General features: G+C 27.3%; 1 protein-coding gene across 1 annotated transcript; it reads left to right on the forward strand.

Annotated features, from left to right (window-relative positions):
- The first annotated feature begins 14,736 nt into the window (after positions 1-14,736).
- On the forward strand, positions 14,737-26,555 carry LOC129972297 (plasmanylethanolamine desaturase-like). The gene is made up of 5 exons (XM_056086384.1): positions 14,737-15,000; positions 18,779-18,898; positions 20,647-20,738; positions 22,291-22,509; positions 25,792-26,555. The coding sequence occupies exons 1-5, from the start codon at positions 14,814-14,816 to the stop codon at positions 26,050-26,052; spliced, it is 879 nt and encodes a 292-aa protein (XP_055942359.1). The 5' UTR covers positions 14,737-14,813; the 3' UTR covers positions 26,053-26,555.
- Positions 26,556-27,974: the final 1,419 nt, after the last annotated feature.

A 27,974-nucleotide genomic window follows, 5' to 3' on the forward strand; every position in this document is an offset into this window, starting at 1 on the left:
CATTATGCATCTATATCTTTAATTTAATTATTCTTTTTCATACCATTATCACATATTTGCGTGATATTGAAATCCATTAAAGGATGAACACGATGTGAGGCGTTTCCTTTTAGGACAAAGGCCAAGAATTTTTAATTGTAATCGGAAGTATTAACCGTTTCGAATTTTTCGGCTGTCTTTATTCCTCATCAGTTCGAAATTCAATAATTTATGAATCATATCGATGATTAAAGTGTGTGCTTTTAAATAGAAGCGGACCTCTTTTCTTTTATTTTCTCATGTACAAAGTAAAGTTAGGAGAAAATATTGTAAGTGTCAAAAATTATATTTCTAAATTTTATCAATTTTTCACGCCATGCCACTTTTAGTGTTATGTTTGTCAATCTGTCTGTGAACATGCTATTTATCTGTCTGTATTGAAAGATACAACAAACTAGACAAATGAAATTTAGTATGCACCTTTATACGAAGATTGTAAATATTTCAGAATTTTTTTTTACATTTATAATGTTATCCATCAATGTGAATGTGAACGTGAATTCAGAAATGCGACAGTCTGAATTGGCAAAATTATTTAAATGTATTACATTATTGCAATTATTAAACTCTATCAAATTTTTAAGTCCATCAATTAATTAACGGTTGTCGATTTGCACTTTTAATTATTTAAAGGTAATAGCTCAAAATAAAAAGGGCTAGGTGAATGAACTTAACTTTGTTTTTCATATAAAAACTGTAGACTTTTATCTACCTGTAGCAGAATAGATTACCTCTTTCTTTGACAGCCTATGTATATAAATGAACGCGATGACTTAAGAATAGCAAGACGAATGAAATGTAGTCTGTCGTCTTGGCACCAAAATTTTAGATCCTCATCAAATTCTAGATTAATTCCGTTAACATGAAAAGATTAAAAATGTACATCATGATTCTCACCACTATAATATAAAGTTAAATACCAAATATTCTGCATCGTATAAGTATATGAAGCAATCGACGACAGAAATTTGAAATTTGACTTTAAGATGACATTTAAGATAAAGCGTCAATATTGCAACACATATGCTAACTCTTTCCTGATACATTGGCATAAGATAAAATCCCGAGACCACGAAAAACTTGTGATAAATAAATGGAATCTGGTTGATATGTTTGCACATCTGAAAGATGACGTGCATTCAGATTTCTCACTAGATGAATAAAGGAATCACGTTTGCTTTAAATACACCATATAAGCTCCGAAAGTGTTACTTATCTTCCATACTAGGCATTAATTTGATAAGAATTTACAAAAAAGTATCATAAGCTTATTGATTTTGAACGACTTCATGTAATAGAGCTTTGAAACGGTGGATGTACTTTTCGCAATAGTTTTCACAGAGGAATTTGGCAAGAATATATTTACAGTGCAGACAGTTGGCAGCAGTGGTCATGACAAGGTAGAAAATAGAAGTGCGACCGTGCGTGGGACTTTATAGGAAGAAAACTTTAGTTTTCGCTGTATGGTATGGCATTATCGTATTGCATCTGCAACAGAAATTCGAACTTCTTTTTGCTTGAGAGTAAGACAACGCAGGATGACAAATCAATTGGGAGCTCCAAGATTGACCATAACCACAGATGATACAAAGCTAAAGCATCAAAATTTAAAAAACATTATGATGTCGCACCGAATTATGATTACCAATAGCTGTAAAATTGGGAACGCGAGAAACTTTTTTTCCTTTGTTGTTATTACAGAATAGGAATTAGATTTCCTTCGTCATTTTAAAACTTTTTGCCTGTCTCGTATTTAAGAAATTAAAAGAAGCGTAATTTATAAAAAATTATTCGGATTTGTTATAAAAAACAAAAACTATTCAAATATCTTTATTCTGCCATAGTAGGAGTAATGGAAATAACAGGAATGATTCGAAAATCAGAGTTTTGCATTTTGAAAGATGAAATGTAGCGGTTAAATGTTGTACACCATAAAGCACTTTATCTGATGAAGTACTGTAGGGTAAGTTAACTTAATTTTTCAAAGTAATGTCAAATTTCACAAAGAAGAAACCACCTATTAGTACTTTAAAATTTAAATTATACTATTATACTTATTAATCATGCGTTTAATCACCTAATATTTAAAAAAAAATATTTCATAAAATGCAGTAAGATAAGCAGAGTTATATGCAAAAATCACTATAACATTCGTCATATATATATTTTTATTATCATTATATTGTTATATATATAGTCATATAGTATAACTATAATAAACTGATATACTGTATCATTACATAGTACAAAAATGCAATGTAGTGTACTAGAGGGTAACTGCAGATGCAATACATTATATAGTTATGAAAAATTAAAATAGATATTTTAACAAACGCATTGTCTGGTTATTTCAATGTAAACACATAAAAATGAATAATAAATAATGAACTGTTATATCATATTGGTAATCACAAAATTTACAGTAGTATCATCACAACTTTGATCAGTGTTGTTAAATATAGAATTTACAATTTTATTGTCTCAAAGTTGAATCTAGGAAACATAGAAATGTATTTCTCAATGCTGTTCATTGTAGAATTTAAAGTATTTTTTTCATAATATTGTACAGTATCATAAAATATTTGACTTTTAACGAAAAATTGTTTCGGTTAATTTCTTTTTTAGATCAAAATCTCAAACTGAATGAGTTATTAAAATAGTACTAATAGTTTTGAGTCAGAATTTCACTGGAAAAAAGCTTTTGAAAATTCCAATATCTTTTTTGAAATTCTAACATGTTGTACGATATTATTGAAACGACATTCGATATTCCTTTACATTCATAATATTGTTCAAAATATTTTACAATATTTAAACACTATTAGCGTTTTACTTATATAGCAAAACGATAATAAAATCATAGAAAAAAACAATTGGGTCCTTAGTTATGATTATATTGTTATAGAAAATAAGACGAGATCCGATACGTGAATGTACAATAAAATGTTCCCAACAGTCTCAATACAAATAACGACTTTTTATTCTATACGAACTTACGAACACACAGAAAACAAAACACAACCGAAGAGTTCAAAAATGATATACTTCCAATAAATAGCATGAGTGTTGACAGCAGCAACAAATCGGCAATAAATAAACATAACAGCACAAAGCGCTCTTAGAGAACTTGCAGGAGATAAACTCAAAACTTGCAAGACAACTCAAGCTTCTAGAATCGTCTACTACTCATAACCGATTACTCGCTTGATGTTGAATTCATCTTCCAACTGATTATTGACTTCGGCTCTGTTTCATAGCTTTTTCTAGTTTCCATAACATGGCAAAGAAAGTTTCAAAAAATTTCATAGCTGATGTGCTAATGAATTTATTGCCAAGATTCTTGTTGCTTGCGGATTCTTCGATTTTGTCACCAAAGTTACCAAATAGTGGTCAAATTTGTCGCTTAGACTGGGGCGATCATTGATCCGGTATTCATCCAGGATACGTTAATTATCTGTGAAACTGTCTTTCTTACTTGAAGACTTACTGCGCTGGGAAGCAAAGTTACAGCCTCATATTGTTTTATATTGCATATTAGAGTGAAACAAAAATGGCCTTATTTATTTATTTTTTGGTAATAGTGGGGGAAAGCTGCCTTTTAGGTTCAAAAGCAATTTTTAAAAATATGGTTGAAATATTATATTAAGGTGCCGCAAAGAGCTTAAAATTTGTAAATTAAAAAAAAAAAAGGAAATTTTAAAATGGTTTTTTTTTTTTTTTTTTTTTTTTTTTTTAGATTTTAGTTTGGTAATAGTGGGGAAAAGTTAGCTTTTAGATTCAAAAAGAATTTTTAAAAAATTGGTTGCAGTACAACAATATCTCGACTTGTCGCAAAGAGCATAAAGTTTGTAAAAAAATTTAAAAATTATAAATTTTGATAAAATATTTTTATGAATTTTCTGTTCATATAATGTTACAAAAGATGATTTTAAATACATATACAAGCATTACAAGTGGAAAAATTATTAATCACAAAGTATAATAATAGAAAAAAATATTTTTATGTCAAATTTTGCGTTTCTTACTTCTGTATCCTTATTGATTACAAATGTTACAGTTGCAAAATATTTGTTTCTACTTCACTGCCGCATTAAACTGGTTTTTTTAAATTAAATTTTGGCATATTCATACGTGAATCAATTTTTGCTCGTTTTTTGCCTTCTTTTGCGACTGATCCACAGACATTTTGAGCCGATTCGGCCGCCAGTTTGATAGCACTTTCCACTGCTTGCGTGAGACAAAGAAGCCGGGAAATGTCAATAACCGAATACCCCATACAATTTGATACAGTTTCAGATACCTTCCGAATAAAATCTTTCAGAGAGTCACTTGAAACATGCTTTAGCAAGATAGTTTTAGTTACGTCATTTTCAAGTCATGAAATCGTGTCGATGTAATCCTTTGCATCGATGTTTATCTTTGGAACATTAAACTTCCTGACTCTGTCTTTACTTTCTGTTCTTGCTTTTAAAACACGTTGGAAACCAAATTCTCTTTGAATTTTACGTTCACCACTTAGCATGGACAAAAGATTATTTTCTGAAGCAACAAAGTACCCATTTCTTTGAATAATCTGATCTATAACGTTCTTGTGATTCGTCAAAGAGATCGCGTGAATATGAGATAAGGTTAAAAAATGTTTGGAACCATAAGTACATGAAGATTTTAACTTAATATTAAAGCACACATGCAAGAGGTAATTTTATTTCTTCTTGTCTATTTGATGGATCTGGTTCGTTTGCCTCTTTTTATAAAAAACACTGCTGTTCTTCAGCGTTGCCATTGTTACTAGTAATCGTTTCTGATACACAAGTATTTTTTGTCTGTTCTTGATTAAACTTAATTATTCTCTATAGTTATTTACTCTTTCTTGCTTCTTTCTTCCTCAAAGCGCTTGTGGTAGCAATATCAATAATAATTTTAACCATTTTCCTGTTAGAACGTTGATCATTTAGAAACTGTTTTTTCCATAACTGGTTTTTTTTCTTTCATACAAGTCAGCAATATCAAATAAACATTTAGCTTCTTCTGTAAATTCTATGAAGATGGAATAAAATTTATCTTAACATTTTCTGCTTTTAGACTTTAATAAATTCCTGAATGTAGCATGATAAACTTTTATCCTTTGCGAAATTCTTTTGTTAGAAGCAACGGAATAGAAGCACTTCACCATATTTGTTCTATTATAGGAACTAAAGTGTCACATACTTCATTTACAGAAGGATCCTTCTCTGAAGCAATTTTGAGGTTATGCCGAATTTAACAGTAGCACTTCATAACAGATTCGTAAGTAGGGAGTTCAACTTCAAGCAAATCACTAAATTTCTCAAAAATAGAATGCTCTGACATTTGTCTTGTCTTCACTAATTTAGACTAAGTCATTTTTATTAACAGCAAAGTACACAAGCGCATAAATTAACAAGTTAGTTACGTATTAATCAGTTGCACAATAGACGAAGGGGAGAAGCCAACTAAATTGAACTTGGCAAAGCTACTGATTTGAAATTAGGCCTGTCCTTGTCATCGGACGCAGACAATTCTCCGCCTTACCTCAATAACAACCGCTCTGGGGACGACTCAAAGTCATGTCAGCGTCAAAGTAAAACTGTTTTTATATTTATATTCATATGACAACGCCTATTTAAACCTTTTTATTTCATAATCAAGGCACGCAAAAATCCTTAAAAAGTTGCAAATTATGTGTTTTTATGAAACTTTAACGTCCTTGCGGCACCTCAAGATGTACTGCAATATTTTATATATTTTTTTATTTATCTTATACCAAAAAGTAACTTTTCCACGTTATAACAAATTAAAAATCAAAGGATCATTTTTTTCTTGAAAAAAGCTTTAAAATGTATCAAAAATTTCAATTTTTTTTGAAATTTTAACATTTTTGCGGTACCTCAAAACCTGCTCCAATATTTTTCATATTTATAATTTATTTTATCTACATCAAAAGGCAACTTTTCCGCCCTATTACAAATTAAAAATCAAAAACTGAATTTTTCCTTTCACCCTATTGCATATTATTGTTGTGTCTAAATCTGACAATTCAATGAAAAAATTAGATATTTCGGAATAATTCCCTCTATACTGGGGAGGGGGGTAGAGATAGGCCCCGACTATTCGTCTTATAGTGCACCTTTTGGATAAAACATTAGTGCATTCATGTCATTTTTCGGAATGAAATAACGGGAAAAATATAACGGTATCTATGCATTTATGCCATTGCATGCAATTTGCATTTATTAAACGCCTACCAATTCCAACTAGGGAGTGAAAAAAATGTATTCTGCTGTGGATGCCTACTATCCTTCTTATACGATATTAAAATCGTGTGCACTATAAGACATATGTAAGTCTGCGAATTGCATTTCTAATCAAACGATATTAAAAAAGAAAAGAGTATATGTGATTGTAAGTCATAAATTTAATTACATTCCTTTTAAACATCCTAAATTGAGAACTGGAGTAATTCCATCTCGGATACCAAACTGCACCTCTTATAAATCATCTTCAATATTTTATTGAAAAAGTGCTGAAATAAACACAAATGTAAAGCAATAATACATATAATAGGCCCTCCGAGGAAGCACGCAGGAAAAAAAATACGAAGTACCAAGAAAATTTTAAAATCTTGTGAAAATCAATCATCAAATTTTGTTGGTATTCACGCATTTCACTCAACCAACTTATTTAAACGTACTTCATGGACAATAACTTTCCAGAATATTATTTACAAAGACAATTAAATCTTGTTTGTAATAATAGATTTTAAATCTGATCTTATAATCGTTATAACCTGTATAACACTACAAATTGTAAAATATTTTGGGCAATATCAAACAATATAATAAATACCGAGGAATAAATTATTCATTCAGCTTTTGTTGGAGAAACGAGTTTGTCGACTATTTCTAACACTACTTCCTTACCAATAAATTTTAGTAAAAATAAAATATACTATGACCAGGAGATCCGCAGGATATGGGGAACTTTTGGTTATACTTTGTTACCTCATTCAGTAAGTTGAGGAATATATGCGTGCCTATCAACAGCTGCCTTTTATCAAAACAAAAATTGCTACTCGTTACTTCTGCAGATAGAAATTGATTCTTCAAATAGTTGAATGCGTATCAAACGTTTCTTAGATTACAAATTGGAAAATGTACATTTCTGTTATAACACGTGTGGTGGTATTACCATAATTATGACTTTTTTTTGATAAGCAATATTTCATCTTCTTATAAATATGATATCCATATTCTATTTATAAATGAAACAGAAGTAGGCACTTTATACATATTCGAGGAATAATATATAGATAGGAAGGAATTGGCTTTAAAGTGATATGCGCAATAAAAACAATCATTCGATAAATCAAAAGGCAAAATCTCAATTCATTTCTTCTTCATGATAACAATCGATTATAAATCATTATATATCAGCATATATTAAATAAAGAGTCAAATTCTTCTTTATCAGTATTGATACCGTTTATTTATAGAAAAGCATTCGCGATAATTGGATCAATCTGAGGAATAGTGATAAATTCACGTTTTACTCCAATTTTAAGGAAACAATCTCTGATAAAAATTAACACGATTGAATGGTGAAGAAGTTGATGATAATGTCATTATTGATAAAATAAGAGAGTTCTAATAGTAAATCTGATAATAGTATTTGCTTAAATCTATCAAAACTCTGAAATTGCAACAGGAAGCTGAAAAATGAACTAGCATTGATAAATATGAATATAATTTATCTCTAAAAGCAGAAAAGCTTTTTTTTTAATTTAGGAAAAAAATGTTAAATTAGTTCTTAAATTTTCCAATCAATTTGTATCTTAAGGCATTATAAAACTAGGCGAGAAACTTCAGTTTCCATACTGCATAGAAACAACAGGATCTGTAAACATTACAAATAGATTATGAGATATTGTAAATGCTGAAATTCTATTCAGAGGATTTCGTAAAAATAATGCATTAAAAAAACGCTGACATAATTAAAAATCAAGATATATTGGTTAGAAGAGTGGGAAAATATGTGACTATTGGCATATCAATAAAGGAAACATATTCTGCTCTTTGCGTGACACCGTTTGTTCTAAAAGAAATGAATATCTAAATTGTATTGTTAAGATGAATTATGAATGAAATATACAGGGTGATTCATACAGAAGTATACAGTTTCAATGCCCTATAAATCAAGAACAATGTAAGATATTATATGCTACCTGTAACAGAATTATATGGAGGTTATTTTAAATTTTATTAGAGACAGTCGCAGATGTTCTGTGTGTGAACCGTTAGAAGAGACCTTATGCTTTCTTTCTGAACACTGCACAGAACAAGTTCACATTAGGGGAATTCCGCATGTGTTACACTGTGAATTTGTGATTCTTTCTTCCCCAAAAGGGAACATTGTGCTTGTATACCTTGCCACTGACATGAAATGTTGCTTCATCAATGAAAATTAAGTGATTGGCAAAATCATTATTTTCAAAACAAAGCTGCATATCGGCAAAAAAAAAAAAAAAAAATTCAAAGTGTTTTTGTTTGTCAAAATCATTTAGATTTTGAAACACCTGCACTTCGTATGGAATTATGAGCTTCTTGTCTCACCCTCTTAACTGATTTTTCCAGACGGTTGAATGACGGAATTTTGCGATACATTCTGTCGTCCAGGACTTATATCTTTGCACAAGCAACTCGTAGTTGCATGCCATTGATGGATAGGTTTACTAATTGGAACTTATTTTCCGAATTGTAATAGAAAATGCCATTGCACAACAGTTGCGGATTCCGTTTTGCTAAATTGAAGAACACAAAAAGTCTTCTCCATTGCAAACACCGCCATTTCGACTGACTAGTCACGTGACACACATGATACTGCCTATGGGACTTCTGTCAAGGACTAGGCTAAGATGCTTCGTGTCTTTGAATGTTAATGTTTTACAGTATCTGGAAACTATATATGAATCATCTGTATCATTTTAGACAGATTTCAAAACAAAAAACTTAGAGGTACAATTTGGCTATTTATCACAAGTGTCACTTTATCATGATTCACTCCAACAAATATTAGAAAGTGAAGATAAATTATAAATGCATAGTTAGGGATTGCAATACCGGACCAAAAGTTCAATACCGGTATTCGGTATTTTTTAGATCTTAGTACCGGGATACCGGTTTTAATACCGGTATTAGAAATTTTAGAAAAAGAAAGAAAACACAGATGTTTCTTTGTTTTATTTGCCAGTTTTATTAGAGAGTGTAAATATCATAAAAAAATAATTTGTAATTTATAAATTATAACCGTATATAAAGAATCACAAAAAAAGTAAGGGAACATCTTATTTATTTAAATCACAAAAAAGTGTAAATATCACTATTCAGTCGGTGGTACTAATACAAATTTTTGAAAAGTGATCTTTAAAAACATAATGCATCAATTGTACTGTAATTAAGCCTGAAAAGTAATTTTGTGCAAAAATTACCAGCTGTCCAAAACGCTCTTTCTGCGTCTACGCTAGTTGGTGGTACTGTTAGCAATACGCGATGTACTTTTTCCAAGTATTTACCTCTAAATCACTCATATTCAATGGATGGTTCGTCGGATGGTTTTGGATATAGCTGATCTCTGTGTTGTATTTTGGTTCCTTGACATTTTTTTTTTATTTATCGCTAATTCTAATTTTTGTTCAAGAGACAATTCCTTTTCACTATCGACATTAGTACCATCATAATCTTCGATAACTGAACCGAATTCTTCTGAATGTGGATAGGTTTGTGGGTTAATTAAGAAAAAAAAATTAAGAAAATTTACTATAAACTTAATCAGAATTGAATTGGTTATTTTCGTTTCTTCTTTTTCATTTTCATTTTTAAAATCATTATTATTATGGAAATACCATAAGACATTTTCTATTTCGGTATGCCTTTCTTCTATGCGATTTTTCAATGTAATATATAATTCTTCAAATAGTGATGTGTGCTGTTCTTTTAGTGACTGCACATGAAATTTATTGTTGCATTAGCTGTTAATAAATTAGAATTTCTCCGACATAATGCCTCAATAGTCAGTTTTATAGTCAGTAGAGCTAATATATTTCTGGATATTAAGTCGAATTCACTATCTGAAAAATTAATCTACAGGTTTAAGCCGATTATTGCTTTTTGGATTGGATTTCTCAGTTTCAAAAATCGTTCCATCATTAGGAGTAAACTGTTCCAACGTGTTTTAGAATCTAATATGAATATATATTCTGTTTTATTTTCAGTTAGTATATATTTTAGTAATATGTCATTTTTTATAGGGGAACGTTTAAATATACCTTAACAATTTTTCGAACTTTATAAATTTTAGGAAGCAATTCTTGATGTGTTAATATTTCATCCTCATTAGCAATATCTTTTTCAACAATTACATGGTCATTATCTAAATTGTCAATATAACTGTCACTCTTACTCTTTTCAAAGTTGGAATCCGAAGTTTCTATATCCACAGTATTTAGATTCTTCTGTTCTTTATTTTTTTAGTATAATACTTCTATTACTCCTTACTGAATTCCATTAGCATAGCACAATTGCTGATTTGCATCAATCAGCTTTCCAACTTTATTCATAACTGTTGCTCCATCATTCGTTATGGATACAATATCTTCTTTCAGGAATAATCCATGTTTTGCTAAGTTATATTTAAGCAATTAATTAAGCCATTCATTAGCTAATTTATTTGGCTCGTTAGGGAGACATAAAAATAAAAGTGTATAATATTTTGCTATGTTGGCAATCCCTGAACATATAATAGAGACAATTTAAAAAATTTCTAATAAATACCGAGAAACCGGTATTTAAACTTGTGAATACCGGTATTACAAAGTTGTACAAATGGCTCAAAATACCGGTATTCGGTATCCCGGTATACCGGTATTGCAATCCCTATGCATAGTGTGTTAAAATTTTGTTGGTCATCAGCGAAATATGGAAATCTTAAACCTTGGAGCACTCTCGTTGTTATCCCACGCTCCTTGACAGCAAATTTGTATGTCAGGTAGTGACTGAACCGGTTATGTTACAATTTTTTGTTCATTATTTTCGAACCCTTTTCCAAAAGGATAAAGAATGTTCCTATATCGCTGCTGCCAACCAACTTGTTCCTCAAAATTTGGACATTGTCTTGTCCTTGAATTTTAGAAATGTGAGCAAATGCTTAATGTGCAAAACATAGAAATCTGAGCACCCGTGGTCTTCACGATCTTCCCCACACTTTTATGTAGGTAGGAGGGAGGAAGTTTTGAGAAGACAATTGTCACTGATTTTATTTTCCCATTTAATTAACAAATAAATAGGAAAAAAATGCGGAAAAACATAACAATTCTCAATAAATATTGGAATGGCAATACAAATACAAATATGCATTAGAATTTCTGAAGTATTTTTATTTTTAAAAGTTATTGTTTTGTTACAAAATAATTTTATATGATCAATATTTATATAGACTATAAAAAACACAACATACAAAATAGTAAAATTAAACTTCTGTCCTTAAAAATTTGCAACATATTGATCAGAAAGTGTTAAAAATAAATGGTATTGGAATCAAAAATACGTTGGTGATATGTAACTAGTTCTCTACGCAACCAAATAAATAATTTATAATTAATTGATTGGTTTATAGATAAACAATATTACCAACAAAATGGCAATTAAAATCATTTTGTTGTTTATCACGAGTGAACGACACATAATAATAATAAAAACTGAAAAGAACCAATTGTAGAAAAGGAACAATTGATTTGAAGATTTTACAAATTATAGAGCATCTTATATGGTTAGTATGGTAGATTTCTTAAATGAATTTTTAAAGAAAGCATGGAAATTCTATCGTGCCCATATCATTCACCATAAAATGCAAAGTGAAGGTATTTTAATATATCATCAAGATATATATAGTTAAACCGGATGATCTTTGCCTATCTAGACAAGTAGGAAAAATACTTATTAGTAATCTCTAACAAGCCCAAAATTTACATATTGAAATCCTCAAAATCTATCCATCAAAGTGAGAAGTTTGAAAATACCAGCATTCAAAATGGATAGCATTTACAATCTGAAGCGAAATTACCCATTCCTATCTAGAAGTTACACATTCAAAGCAACATGGTAATTATCTTTTTAATTCAATGCTATGTCTATTTGGAGTACTTTCAACAGGCAAATAATAAATAGCAAGGATTGGAGTCAACAACTTACACCCACTAAAAGCTAGGAAACAATAATCCAAAGTTTTATAGTTGTTCAGATGAAAATCGTATTATCTATTTGCAACTTTATATCTCCCTTCCTTAATTATTTCAAAACTTACAGTGTGATTATTCCGAATGGTATACTCTTTCCACCATATAGAGAAAGCATGCGGAACCTACTTAGTATCATAAATAATAAACCTGCTTAATATAATAAATTAATATATTAAACTGCATATTTAATGGTGTATAAATAACAAATAATTAATAATTATAAAATAAGGCTAATTAATAAATTTCATTATTAATAAAACTAGCTAAAATCAAAAGTTTTTGAAGCTGTTGAAAAATAAAAGTCAAATTCTTAGTTTCCGAAACATTCCTTTATTAATGAAACACACACACACACACACACACACACACACACACACACACACACACACACACACACACACACACACACACACACACACACACACACACACATACACACACACACACACACACACACACAATTATGTTATTGATTTCATATTTAAATTTCAACTAAACGATATTTTAAATCATTTTTTTATTTTTTATTTTCTTCCATACGAAATAAAGTGAAAGTATTGTAATAGTCAAAAAATTCGAACTCGAAATTTTGACGAATATTCAAATATTAGATCTCCTTGAATCCGAAAAATGCATTTTTGAAAAATGTCCGTCTGTTACAAAGATAACTAAACCCTTTGAGTTAGGCGGATGAAATTTGGTATACGGTCTTTACATCAAATTTGTATATTTCTATCAAATTTTGAGCGAAATCCATTCAGAGGAAGTCAGTCTGTCCGACTTTTCGAATATAAGATAACACGGTAATTATAAAACAAAGAGAGCTGGATAAATAAAATTCGGTGCACAGATTTAAAATCTATAAAGTAGACTCTTATTAAATATTAAATCAAATCCAACAAAAGGTTGACCATCTGTCTGTCTTTACTTTCAGAAAGATATAAACATAATAATTCAAAAATGCAGCAATTTAAATATATCAAAGTTAGTGCTCTATTTTGGATTGCAAGTATAAGTTTGCATCAAATTTTTACTTCAATCGGTTGAGAAAAACGTGCCTAAAACCGAAATTCGATTTTCGGGTACTTTCACTGCATGCTAAGGATTAATCGTCAAAAAACTGACCAAGGATTACACGATAGATTCAGTAAAAATACTTAATTTATACTAACGATTATTATTTCGTAACTAACGTACGCCAGTGCCATGCGAGGCATTCTCTGGGATTACACCTGTATTAGTCAGTATGTCAGAAACTTTTTTTAGGGGGGGGGGCATTGATTTATACTTACTATCTTTTTGCCTTAAAGAGTTTTATATAAAGGAAATAATTATCGAAACTTTTATAATCTTTTGTTTTATTTTTAATAAGAATATATTTTGGGAATGTCTAGTGACATTGTATTATCTCAGCACAAGAAGTTGCTTTCGCATTTTATTGAATAATGCTTTATTTATTTATTCATATATTTCACGCAATATAAATTTTGTATTTAGTACAGAATTGTGCTTTTATATTTTTTTCATTAATCAAAAGCCCCATAAACCATTTCTTGAAATGTAATCGGAGTAGAATTGGTTAGAACCTTCATCTTATCATTTATTTTAAAAAGAAAAAAAATGTGAAACTAATTTGATAAGTAAGCTATTTTGATGAGTAAGGAGATTTCAATATAGTCTTTATTTATCTGCCACTATGTACTCACCATTCTGTACTTTGTTTTCTCTCAGCAAATGCACTTTATTGTCTGAGGTCGAAATCCAACTATTTCCTGAATTCTAATGAGGGGCAAATGCCAGTTTCTAATGTCTGAACCCAGAATGAAGGCTTTTCAGATATAGATAGAAATAAATTTTCAACCATAGTGGGTACTTATATTGTGTAGAGTTTGTGCAAGATTCTCGGAGGTCACGATTTATGTGAGGAGCCATCAACTCCATAAATAAAAGAGGAGACGGGGAGCTCGCATGTAATTTCTTTTCCCTAATAATCGACTCGTTTAGCTTAAGCAAAGAGGAAGGAACTTATCGATAATATTTTGATATACTTTTTATATTACGGCAAGAGTCAGCGAATGGAATAAGAAAAGATAAAAAAATTAATATTATAATTTTGCACCATTACGTCACTGCAGTGAAAGTAATCTAATTTCTGTCGAGCTCAGAAAATTATTTTGGTACTCTTATTTTCCCCAAATTCAAAAAATAGCCCACTCACATAATAATATTTTTCGAATTGCTGCAATAAAAAGGAAAGCAATTTGTTAGAATTCTTTTTTAATTAATCGTAATTTTGACAATCGATTAAGATGGCGATTCTATTTTCATCGAATCAGAATGCATATTTTTTTTACTATTTTTATTTATTCATTCATCTATATGCCGTGAACTTACACTGTCAATTGAAGACGGATTCGGCACTCAGCTGATACCCTAACCCTAAGGGCGTTATAGGCGTGCCGTGAAAATGTCTTCTTGTTTATTATCTCCTGTGAAAACTGAAAAACAGATATTCGAGGATTCTATGCCAGAGGATGATCCGAACTGTAATTCAGATGTGATAAAAGAGGATTTTAAACAGGAGGATTTCACGAAACCACGCTGGGGCCCTAATCATGCTGGTGCTAAAGAACTGGCAAGCTTATACACAAGAGGTACAATAAATATTCTGTTATGCTCAGTTACCAGAATCAATTCCCACTTACAATAAATCTGTATTGTATTTCATTGCCTTTTTTAGCCTGTGTCACTGTTTATTCGCCTCGTCTTTCCACAGTTCAGTGATCTCATGGACAAAGTGTAACAAAATATCCCATATCAGATACCTAAGTTTCATGGCGTTGTAAAAAAAAATGTTTAAGAAAGTTGTTTACATTTAAATCTGATAAACGAAATTAAATTTGTATAAACTTTTTTTTTTCATTCAAATGTTTTGTATAAATCGATGATTCATTTGCAAAATATTAGTGTTCTATTTCAATATTCCTTGACTTTAATAACATGTTAACGTAATTGTTTTTGGTTCGCACCATCTCATATACATACATATGATTTGTATCAGTTATATGTAAGAAAAACAGTTTTATGAAAATAATGAATTCTTTGGAATATTTATATTTTACAAAATCTTCTCACTATATCACTATTAGCTATCAGATATATTATGCAGGCATTGAAGTCTTTAATTTCATATTGATGACATTTTGCTAAATTTCTTGATTTTCTTCATATTTATAATTTACATTCTTCATTCACAACTCATTTGTTTTTAGTATATGGTAATTTATTTTTTGACATTTAGTAAATATTCTGCTTGTGTTGCCATATATCTCATATTATTTACATTCAAGTGATGACTTCTGAAATAATGTATGTGGCTTAATTTTTTTTTTTTTTAAACTGAAAAGATTTTTTTTTTGATAAAATTAAAATGGAAACGCACACTGATAAAAAAAAAGTTAGTTTTTAATCTAAAAATGTAATTACAATAACTATTGCTGCTCATATGAAATTCTAATGTATTTATGAGTTCTTTATAATATATGTATATGTCATTAGATTTAAATAATTAAAAAATATTTTTGATTGAAGGTTAAAATATATTTTAAAATTAATCTGTTATTTAGGAAATATTTTCGCTTGAAGGTTAAAATATGTTTTAAAATTAATCTGTTAATTAGGAAATATTTATATTAATAGTTTATTATGTAGTTAAGAAAAAAATAGATTTTGATGTTTGTCAAAATTGTATAAAACTCTTGCGCTATAATGACATACTATGCTTATCACACTACACTCTTCTACCAATTAATGGATAATGTATGAAATAAAAGATGGAATTTTTTAAAGAGATATGAAAATTTTTGCTTTCACAAAAGTAGAACTTATTATTCATAACCCATTTGAGTTATGTATGTGCGGAAACTACTATTATCTTCTATGATAATTTTCTGTTTGTGAGATTGCAGTCTAAGATCTATTGGATCTTACGATTCTTGCTACTAACTTTGTGATGAATATTTCTTCTGATAGAATAGTGTCAATATTCAAGTTCCATATTCGTTGCTGCCTCATCAATGGAATGATACTTTTCTTATTTTTCCATCTTGCTTATTGAAGTATTTAATTATTACAATAAAAACTTTTTAGGCATGAATAACTTATGGCATATTTAAAATCTGTGAAAATGCTTGTTTCAATATATATAGCTCATATATTTATTAAATTATATTAAAATTTTTTTATTAAATTATATTAAAATTTTTTATCTAATATCAGATTTTAGATTTTCTAAGAGCTGTGAAACTTAGGACAGTGGTTTTCTGTATATATTTATGATTTTGAAGGTGGTATTTTCTGAACAGCATTCTAAACCATCTGGATTTTATTTTTTTCTTTATTATCGTATTAGTTTTCAAATTCATTAACTTTGCTTTAAAATCTAATAATAATTATTATAGTAGGGATGTAAAAAGGCATCCATTAATTACTGACAATAGTGCAGTTTAAAAGGACATCACTGCTTTGATGTAAAGTATTTAATTTTAAGTAATTGATTTGATGGTTTAAAAGGAATTTATAATGAAAGGGAATGTTTTAGATAGTAATAACAAAAAGAAATTCGAAGCGAATCAAAAAGTTTTATATATAGGACTTGGCATTCTTTCTTTTCTTAATTTGTTATCAAACTAATTATTGCCATTAAATACATAAAATATTAATATTGAATTTGTAATATCTTAATGCATTTATTATAATATTTTTTTTTGAATTAGCTGAGCAAATGCAACATTTTAAATTTTAAATACTTTTGTATTATTTCAAAATAATAATGTAATTAAAAAAATATGTGCTTGATTGATAACTATGGGAAGCCTTGTTGTTTAAACTTTTCATTCTTCTTGCTGGAATTATCAATACTATATTAAATGGAAGTTGTATTATTAATAATAATGAATCTAAAAATAGTGGTTATATTTTAAAATTTAGATATTAAATCATTATTGATATGAAAACTGAACTAACAATGCCATAATATTCCTTGCTTATAGAGGGTATTAAGTTTTCTTTGCATTCATTTCTGATGCTGAACTTTTATTTGACTTAATTTGCAACAAAGAGATCAGGAATTTTTAGCAATAAAAACTAAAATTCTCTTATTTTGTATAATTTCCCATTTCAAAATTTAATTTCAGACAAAATTTATTCTTCTTTCCTATTTACAGTATATAATTTACTAAAATATTCATCTGAAATCTATTGTATATGCATCAAGTTTCTTCCATCATCCATCTTCAAATTCTAATCTTAGAAATGTTATTTTTAATAATGTTTTAACTAAATAAATGTGTATACACTTGAGTTATGAAAGTATTTACATATATATTTTTTATTCTTAAAATGCTCATAGAATATTGATGAATATTTACATATCAATTTCAATTGGAAATAATTTTTAAGATAAATTTAGTTACTGTTTGTTTCAGCTAATGTCTGTTTTATTTGGTATATTGTGTATATCTATAATATTGTATCTATGCAAAGAATGCTGAAAACCAATTTGATATTTTTCCTAGGTTTTGGAAAGATTTATAAAAACAAAATAAGAATGATGTTTACAAAAGTTTTAAAAAAGGAACATGTTTCGAATTAAAGAGAGAATAAATTAATGCTACTTCAATATCTGTTGAAAAGTATGACACCATTGCATATGCAATAATATATCATTCAGCACCAAAAGGATTGAATATTGATGATTTCATATTATGTGAAATGTAACTAGATTTAGCTAATCGAGTTTGTAATCTTTGATTTAATCCGACATTTTCTTTTTTAAAAAATTATTCTATTGTAATATTTTTCTTGAAATTAAATTCTTGAATAAATGTTCTTGAAATTAATTAAAATGAATTAATTTTAATTATTAATTGTAGTAATATCCTGACTAATATTTAATAAATTTCTTTAAAAGAAATAAAATTGTTTTCTTGTTTAAAAATATATTTTGAAAGTAAAAATTTATTTGTATTAATAATCTTTTATTAGAAACAAATAGTAGATAAATTGTTTTCAAAAATGAAATTCTTCATTCTTTTCCTGTGTTTTCTCATTATTTTTCATTAGATGTAAAATTTAATTGAAACTTCATTTTAAGCTATTAACATCTTGTTTTATTAAACTAATGGCAATTCTTTCCTATGCTTCTTTCTGGTTGACCATTCATATAGTACATTATTATTTTTTAGAGTTCAGATATTAAATGATTTAGTTTTTATAATTCAGGAAATAATTAAGGCCATATTTTTTTTTTTTTTTTAAGTTATCACTAAAGGATTAAATCAGCTGAATTAACCATTACCTAAGTGTTATCTTTCTTTTTTTATATATATAAATAAAAATAATGCATATAAGATTATTATTTATTATTCACAGGTAAAAGAATTCAGGAAATAATTTCAGTGCTTCTGTGCCTTGCTTTGATGGCAATCAACTTTGTCCATTTAATTTACTTTTTTCAGCCTAGTCAGTGGAGCTCTATTCTTATAGCTGCCTGTAAGTATATGGACAAACTCTTCATAGATATTTTAATTTCCTTTCCACAATGTGGCTTTACATTTAGTGGCCTCATTGAACTGTGATATTTATATATCCATTGCAAACTCAAGAAGTTATTGGATTTCATTTATTTGTTTCAAATTTAATATGGTAGATGGTTTGATATTTATATATTTTACATCTATGTGGAAAACATCTACTTACTACATCTATGTTTAAAATACTGTAGTACAACTGTTAATAGTAAATAAGACTTTTGGTGAATGTGTAAGCTATTAACTCCAAAATAAAAATGTATTTTCCATCGAAAGTTTAAAAGTTTAAAAAGTCATTCCTCTTGTAGTTTATGGACTACAAACCTGTATGCTGGATTTAAAAAATCTTGTTAAAATTTTTACTGTAGGATTATCAAATTCCATTTCTGGGAGGCTCATCATAATATTTTATTAATTATTATTCATTAATGATAATTATTGCATTATAAGTGCACAAAATTATGGTCTTTAACTAGTAATTTACTCTTGAAAGATATCTAATTATTTTCCTCAAGCTCAAATACAGATATAATTTAGCATTTAGAAAAATGTTCGAAGACTTGAGGGGACTTTTTTTATATGCCTTTATTTAAGTTGACATGTTTCATGTTTGTAAAGATGGAATTTTAAAATCAGTTTTCCTATTTCTTCTTGGTTTGCTGAAATTTTTAAATTTTCTATCCTTTTTTTTTAATAATAAATTTTTATGCTTTCAAAATTGAACTGACAATTATTGAATTAATCCATTTAATATAAAAAAAATCATCTGATTGTGGATTTTAGAAAAAAAAATTGATTTAAAATACTATAACATTTCTAATAATAAGTTGAAAATTAAAAATTAAAATACATAACAATTAATGAAAATTTTTACTTTTTACATATAAATAAAACTTAGTTAAAAAAAAAAGCATTTTTATTAGCTGTATTCTTGTTAATCATTTACAGTTAATGAGCCAAAGTAAATTTTGAATCGTATGAGATTTCTATTGGCAGGGAGGGTTGAGAGAGGAAAAATAGGCATCAATTTTCCACATTCCACATTAGCAGGCACATGTTCTGTCATTCCTGTCTTGAAAATAATCTTTCCTGAATTAGCTCCTTTGATTAATTACTTTGCTCATAGTTGTAACTCCTCAGATTTTTTTTTTTTTTTTATCCCTCTTATATTGTTCATCCAAATTAGTCTTTGGAACCATACCAAAAAAACTTTTCACTTCTGCAAGATTCTCCATTCTCTTCTTGAACATATCATTCTGTAAATTAAATTGCATAATAGTTTTTTTTTACATATTGCATTTACTGTATTGAATAACTTGATGTAAGATTATATGTCATGTGACATAAGTTTTCTAATTAAACTGAAAAAGTCCTCGAATAAAGTATTTAGGAATTATTAAGAAGGGTTTAAATTTTTCTATTTAACAATCATTAAGACTTCTGTGTATTTCACCTTTCAAAAAAAAATCTTTTATAGTTGCTTATTCAGTCTAGTGACTTTTTTAATATCAACTCTATTAAATCCATTATTTCAATGCTTCTTCAAACCATGTTGCATGCATATTTTGGTAGAAGAGAATAGTATGATGTTTTTTCTTATATTGAAAATGTTTAATTATTGCTTTCTATTTTTAGATTTATTTGATCATCATAATATTTTTTAAAATTTTTTATTAATGTTTCTATATTTGAATCTTCACTTTTTTTCAGTATGTGGTGTGATATTAGCAGATTTTCTGAGTGGTTTAGTTCATTGGGGTGCTGATACTTGGGGATCTGTAGATCTCCCCATCGTTGGAAAAGTAGGTTGATTTTATTTTTCACTGTTTTTCTAAATTTCTGTCGTTTTAAAGTTTACTTATGTCTATTTACAATAATAACCTGTTGTTTTAAGATTTTCAAAATTTAATCAAGTAATCATGTTTAATAATCATAACAAAATATGCTACTAATAAAAATGTTTTCCTTTTTCTGTTGTATTTAATTGTATATTCTTCTTTTTCTTAGTATATTCTTTCAGGCAAATGAAATCCATATTCAAATTATTACTTTTCCATTTGTTTTTTAATGTGTATTTTTTTCATTAATTGAAAAAAAAAACATTTTGTATTTTTTTTAACAAAATATGCACATTGCAACTATATATGATTTTTTAAAAATATATTTTTCTTTCTTCTATTTTTTACCAATATAGCAGTCGATGTATTTGACAAGATTTCTCAAGTTTTAACCATTATTGTATTGATTGAAAACTGATATTATGCTAAAACTTTGTTAATTCCTACATTCTCATTAGCTTGTCAGTATATAGATGTTGCATCCACTTCAATACCATGCATGAAAAAAGAGTTTTTGTTTTACAATTGAAATTGGTGTATTTGGCTTTGTATTTGGATTTAGATTTCTGGCGCAAGATCCTGATACAGAAAAAGCTGCACTGAAGCAGCTGGTGTATTTGGCTTAATTGCACACGTTTAACAACTTCTATACTTACTGAGAAATAATATTTCACATCAACTTTTATATTTCTTTTGATCAGAATCTAAAAGTACCACACTTTATTTTGTAACAGGAAAATGTGAATAAAAGAAATGTCATATTTTAAAGAATATGTTCATTTAATTTTTAACTGTTTTATGCATAAAAAAAAACTTCTTTTGGTCTATTTGCATTCAGTCAAATGGATTCTCTATCTCTTAATGTCAAATAAGAGAACCAGATAAGTTACTTAATAATCTAATCTATCATAAATGATTTTTTAATGAGTCAAAAAATTTATTTCATTTTTCTTTGCAAATAAAATTTTTGGACAATATATGTATAAGTTTATATAGCATATTAATACTATGTTTGTTTGAAATGTTATTGGATTTTTGCTTCAAAGTAATTTCCCATATTTTTTAAATAATCTAAGAAGCTAGAAAAATCATGGATAGATCAGAAGAAAACATAAAGAAGATTTTACATAAATATTTATTAATATTTAGTAAGGAGGTAAAGCATTCAGCAATCCGAAATTGATTTTATATAAAATTATTTTTATTCTTCATTTGAATTCTGTTTTTCAAAATTTAATCTCTTCTCTCAATTGTGGATTTATCAAGTTTTTTTTCACAATAGATAAATTTTAAACTATGAATATTTTTTTCATGTTTCAGTTTTAGAATGAAAAATTCAAATAATTTATTATTGTATATATATATATATATATATTTTTTGATAAAGGGGAATTTTGGTTATAAAGAAACTATACAACTGACTTAATACTCCCAGATAATTGTGAAAAATTTCCAGATTATTGTTTAGAATGTTATTATGAAAGATTTGAAATTTATTTTTGTTTTTTCATCTTAGGCTTTTATTCGTCCTTTTCGTGAACATCATATTGATCCCACAGCCATCACAAGGCATGATTTTATTGAAACAAATGGTGATAATTTCATGGTGCCCATTCCATTCTTAGCATATATGGCCTATCAATTCTTCAGCTATCCTGCGGAGAAAATATTTCGTATTTATCATTGGAATTGCTTCGTCTTCCTACTTGGTTTATTCATTGCCATGACAAATCAGGTAATTAGTTATATTTTTATTTATTTGTGTATTTGGTGTAAGGTAATATATTGCTTGGACTGCACATTTTTTTTTGTTATGAAATTTAAATATTTACATTACAATGCATTTATATTTTTAGGAATTCTGTAATTTAGTATTTGGTTGTTTTTGCTAGAAGAATTAATTTTATTATTAGAAATTCATAGGATTTATATCATTGGTAAACTGCTAAAGGAATTAAAGTTTTAAAGAAAATAAAAAAATTGGTTGATATTTTAAACAATTTAATGTATTATCTCTACAATACATATAAATTGTTTATATCAATATTATGTGCAGTATACATTGTATGCTTATGATACATTGCAGTATATGATTTTCTGTTTCACAGAGGAGCCATTTTGAAACTTCAAGAATACATTGCTACCTCCCCTTTTCTTTTTACTTCGTCATTTTCAGCAATATATCAATGATATGTAAAACATTAAAGGATTTTTAAATATATAAGTTTTCCAATGCTTAATATAAAAATTTTAAGAGAGCAGATGAAATATTCTTTAATAAAATGTGACATAAATATGTGGCATCTATGTCACAAGAATCTGAAAGTTTCTATTCTATTTTATTTTTAATTCAGCCTTTACTACTGAATAAAATAGTGACAGATGAAAAATTTATTTATAAAAGCATTCTTCTTAGGGTCTTATTAGTGAAATCAAATACTAAAAATGTTGAAACAATATGATTCTTGCTCACTTTTTAAAGATTTTTTTTATCCGATAATATATTTGCTTTTGTATTTATGTTACTGTTTTAAGCATCTGTGTTATCAAATTCCTTATCTGCCCCACTTGAAGCACTTAAAAATACCCAGAACTTGATTACATAACTTCAGTGAATAGCCGTCAAGTTTGTGTTATCTTATGAGCAGCGGTAGATTAAAATTATTTTAAGCAAATTGTTCTTTATCCTTTTATCAGAGATTTTGGTGAAAGACAGAATTTGTTGATGGAAAGATTTTGTAGAATCTGTCATCATCTCATGAATAGAAGCTTATATTTCTTTCCTTGATGTTGTGAATGTGGGGAAAAATTTTATCATGTCAGCATACTACTTCTAACTTGTCTAAATTCATTTTAAATTAAAACAAAGATTTAATAAGTATTTTTAAATGAAGCTCTTTACTTAGAAAATTAGTTTCTTTTATCATTGTAAATTAAGCATATATAATATTTAAAGAAGTGATATTTTATTTAAAAAGTTTTTCTGTTTTAGTGTATTTGACAAGAAATTACATTTGATTTACAAATTTTACAAGGAATTCATAAAAGACACTCATAAAGCATACATATAACAGTATACTACTTTCAAATAAATATAATATTGCAATTTGAATAGTCATTGTTCTTATATATGTTAACATATCTTCAGTTTTGTGTGTCCTTTGAAAAGCTCAACATTTTCTTTTTATAAATATTCTATCTATTCTTTACTTAGGAATTTCTGTAGTGATTGTATTGATAAAGTATTTTGAATTATTTATAGAGCTAAGAAATGCATTGACTAATGCCTTCTTGTATCACTGTTGATGTAATTCAGTGGTAGCTTACGATTAGGCTGACTATACAGCTTATTAAATTAATTGAATGCATAGTTATATGAGATATTAAATGAATGTATATAAAATGAATCTAAATAGTATTGAATTTACAGACTTCATTACTTATTAAATATTAATTTAACTTTTTATACAATTTGATACTTGACATGTCTTGTAAAATGATAATTTTATTTATTTGAATTTTATTTTTCCTTTATTTCCTATTATGATTTTAAATCTTTTTATTTGTAAATAATAAAATCATTATTAATAATTTTTAATTTTTCAACAATTTTATTTCTTTTTAATTTCTTTATTTTTTTTTCATAAATGACATATATATTAAAATAAATAAAGAAATATATAATTTAAAAAGTTACTAAAATAAATAAAAGTTATAAATAAAACAGATAAATTAACATGATTTAGTAAAAAAAATTGATGAAACATGAACTAAATTGATATTATTAATTGAAGGACCTCATAATTTGCATTACATACACCCACTGTGTGTTTAAATTTGTCACCATCTGATTTAAAATTATTGAAGAAAGAGTAGTGAATTGTATTTAAACATATTAATGCATTTAAATTTTTCTTTCAACTTTGTTATGAATTTCATTTTCTGAATGGCTGTTGTTGAGTGAACTATCTTGTTTTCTGTTTTTATAATGCTTCTGCTTAAACTATTTTACAAGAATTTTAATGGCTTTATAGTCTTACAAAATTTATATTAAATAAGAAAAAATAAAATCAGGAACATAAAAAAAATTGACTGATTTCTCAATTTAATTGTTTTTATTCCAAATTAGGTCATATTGACTGGTAGTTTTTGCAATTGAATAGTTGTTATAGTCAATATCTTTAAGATGATTTGCATCAATATTTGAAAGTACTAGTAGACTAACATCACATCAAGTCATTGTTATGACTAAAGATTAAAGTCATACTGAAAAACTTTTGATTCGTGAAAGTTACAATAAGTCTTTTTTTCTTTTTGCTTAAAAATACTTTTGAAAAGTTTTGACAAAATTTCATAACTTCTAGATGATATTTTTTAATGATCTTTTAATTATAATAAGTGTTTAATTTTCTTGTTAGTTTTTTTTTAACGTTTATAATGGTATTTTTTTCACAATAGAAAAAAAAAATGATTTTTTTTAAAGGAAAAGGTATTGTTGATGAAAAAAAAGTGTAAGAAAATTCTGTTTGTAAACATTTTTTTGTTCTTTAAAAAATACACTTAGATTTATAGAAAAGAAGTATTTTGAAAAGCAAATCATTAACCAATTAAAAGGTTTAAGTTTAAATGCAGTGTTGTAGATAAACAAAAGAATAATATTTTAAGATGTTCTCGTTAAATAATTTTCTAATCTTGTTTTACTTTAATAAAGAAATACTTTTAGGGGAATTTTTTTTTCCAAATGTATTTTTTAAATATTCTTTATTTACTATTATTTAATTTATGTGTTCTTATAGTGTTAAGAATGATATTACAAAGATATCCTTAAAAATTCCATTTGCATTGATAAAATGATGACACTCATTTCATTGCAGCATATCAATTAATCATACATAAATACATAAATTAATCATATATAATATTATATGCACATAATAGCAACCGTTGTGGCAAAAGTAAGTAATGCTGTTTTAAGTAATATGAAAATGATTATTTACTGTGATGTATTTTATTCCAGATTCATAAATGGTCTCACACATATTTTGGCATCCCTTATTGGGTTACCGTCCTCCAAGATTTCCACATCATCCTGCCCAGGCGGCATCATCGCATCCACCATGTGGCGCCTCATGAGACCTACTTCTGCATTACCACAGGTTGGCTCAACTATCCATTAGAAAAGCTGGGTTTTTGGACTTGTTTGGAGTGGGCCATTCAGACCCTTTTCAGCTGCAAGCCCCGGACAGATGACCTCAAGTGGGCCCAGCGGAAGGACTAGCAGTGCCTATTTTTTTACTCATATGTATATATATGCGTATATATCAATGGCGTGCCATCTACTCACCTCAGGTTCACATTACTTACAGGGTTCCCTTTTGCTCCCTACCCCTTCTTTGAGATTCTCTTATGTTAAATTTTGATTTAGTTCTTGAATCAAGTTCACTTCTGATTCTTAAAATTGAGATTAATTTTCATATTTATTATGCTTTTTTTAAATTAAAATATTTATTTAAATCATAATTTGGTATCTCCCAGTTTTATCAAAAATTCTTTTTCATTTCTTTTTCTTTGAACTGTTTACTGTTATTTTTTAAAACCCCTAAATGTAATTTCTTGATTTCATGATCATAGACAAATATTTTTAAAAAATTATGCATGGATAGGCCGCCCTTCATAAAAGAGTCATAACTGCCATTGTTATGCATTCAAAGATGAAGCAATCAATATATTTTAATAGTAACTTTTAGAATATACATTTGCTATTAAAACTAAGATTATTCCTTTTCTTAAAACCTTAAATTATGAATAATGTTTAAAGTGTATTAGATTTTCAAAATCTATAATGGTTGTTAAGAATTATCAGTAATTCGAATATAAAAAAACTAAAATTGTTTTACTTTAATTATAATAATTATAAAAAAAAAAAATTGAAATTGAAACAAATTCCTTTTAATCTCAATGCACACTTAAAATAATGAATAAAATTTTTAATATATTCCATGTTAAAAGATCTTTTTTTTTTAAAAAAAAAAGTTTTATATTATTTCACTGATTTTAAGTAATGTATGGAACTCGTAACTTTAAACTTAGGATTTAAACTTTTTTTTCCTTATTATGTTAATTGTAGATTGTATTTAGAAAATGAGATACTTCCTCTGTCATTATTCACATGCAATTGATGGAAAGTACTAATAGAATTTGGCTTTATATGCTCTAAGATGTTTAATTTCAAGGTATGTTTTATATAAATTTTGGAAACTGGTCATCATATTTTGATTAGTTTGAGAAATATTTAAATTTTTAGATAATTTTCAATTACAATTAAAATTAATTTTACGGTTGATATCATTTTGTTAACTTAATATTGTTTTTCAGCTAAGAAAAGGAGGTTTAGCTTTCAATTAAGATAAATATCTCAGTATTATTACATTATACAAAACACATAATAAAATTAAACAATTATTTATGAAATTACCATAAGTTTATATAGATTTTTTAAATTGTTTTTTTTATTTGTTTTATGTAATCTTGTGGTTAGAGCTTGATAGGAAGTTCTTAACCTATCCAGCAGTAAGCTAAAAATCCATTAGGCACTTGAGATGCTGATGGATTATTTATCATTTTTGCAATGAATTTTAATGTTTATGACCTGTTTTAGTTTTACTTATATTATAATTCATTGCAAAAATAGAGCTTTGGCATCATTGAAAAAAATCTTTGGGTTTAAAATTGTTAATTTAATAAAAAAAAACATACTAAATTAAAGTAATTAGCTGCATAAAGAAATCATTATCTAACATCAGAAGTGATATAATTTTACAATGCACAACACATACTAATGCTAGTTTGTAAATGATATTTAATAAACACTTACTAAAGGAAATGAAATATTTTTTTGCTATCAAATTATGAAATAAAACTTGCAATTAATGAAATTTTTGCTGAACAACATCAAAATTATTTTGTTTCAAATATTAAGATTGTTTTTATGATTATTATAAATTAAAGCAATTCTTTTTTTTTTTTTTTATTATTATTCAAGATTTTACTTTTTTTCATTCTTGATTTATTGATTTTCAATACTATCTTTGGCTACAAAGATTTATTATAATTAGCATTGTTGAAATGATTAAATGTGAAAGTTGCATGCTAATATTCTTTAAATGTTCTCAATAGGATTAAATTTATTTAAATTCTTAG

Source organism: Argiope bruennichi, chromosome 6, assembly GCF_947563725.1.
Source record: "Argiope bruennichi chromosome 6, qqArgBrue1.1, whole genome shotgun sequence".
In the NCBI taxonomy this organism is placed as follows: domain Eukaryota; kingdom Metazoa; phylum Arthropoda; class Arachnida; order Araneae; family Araneidae; genus Argiope; species Argiope bruennichi.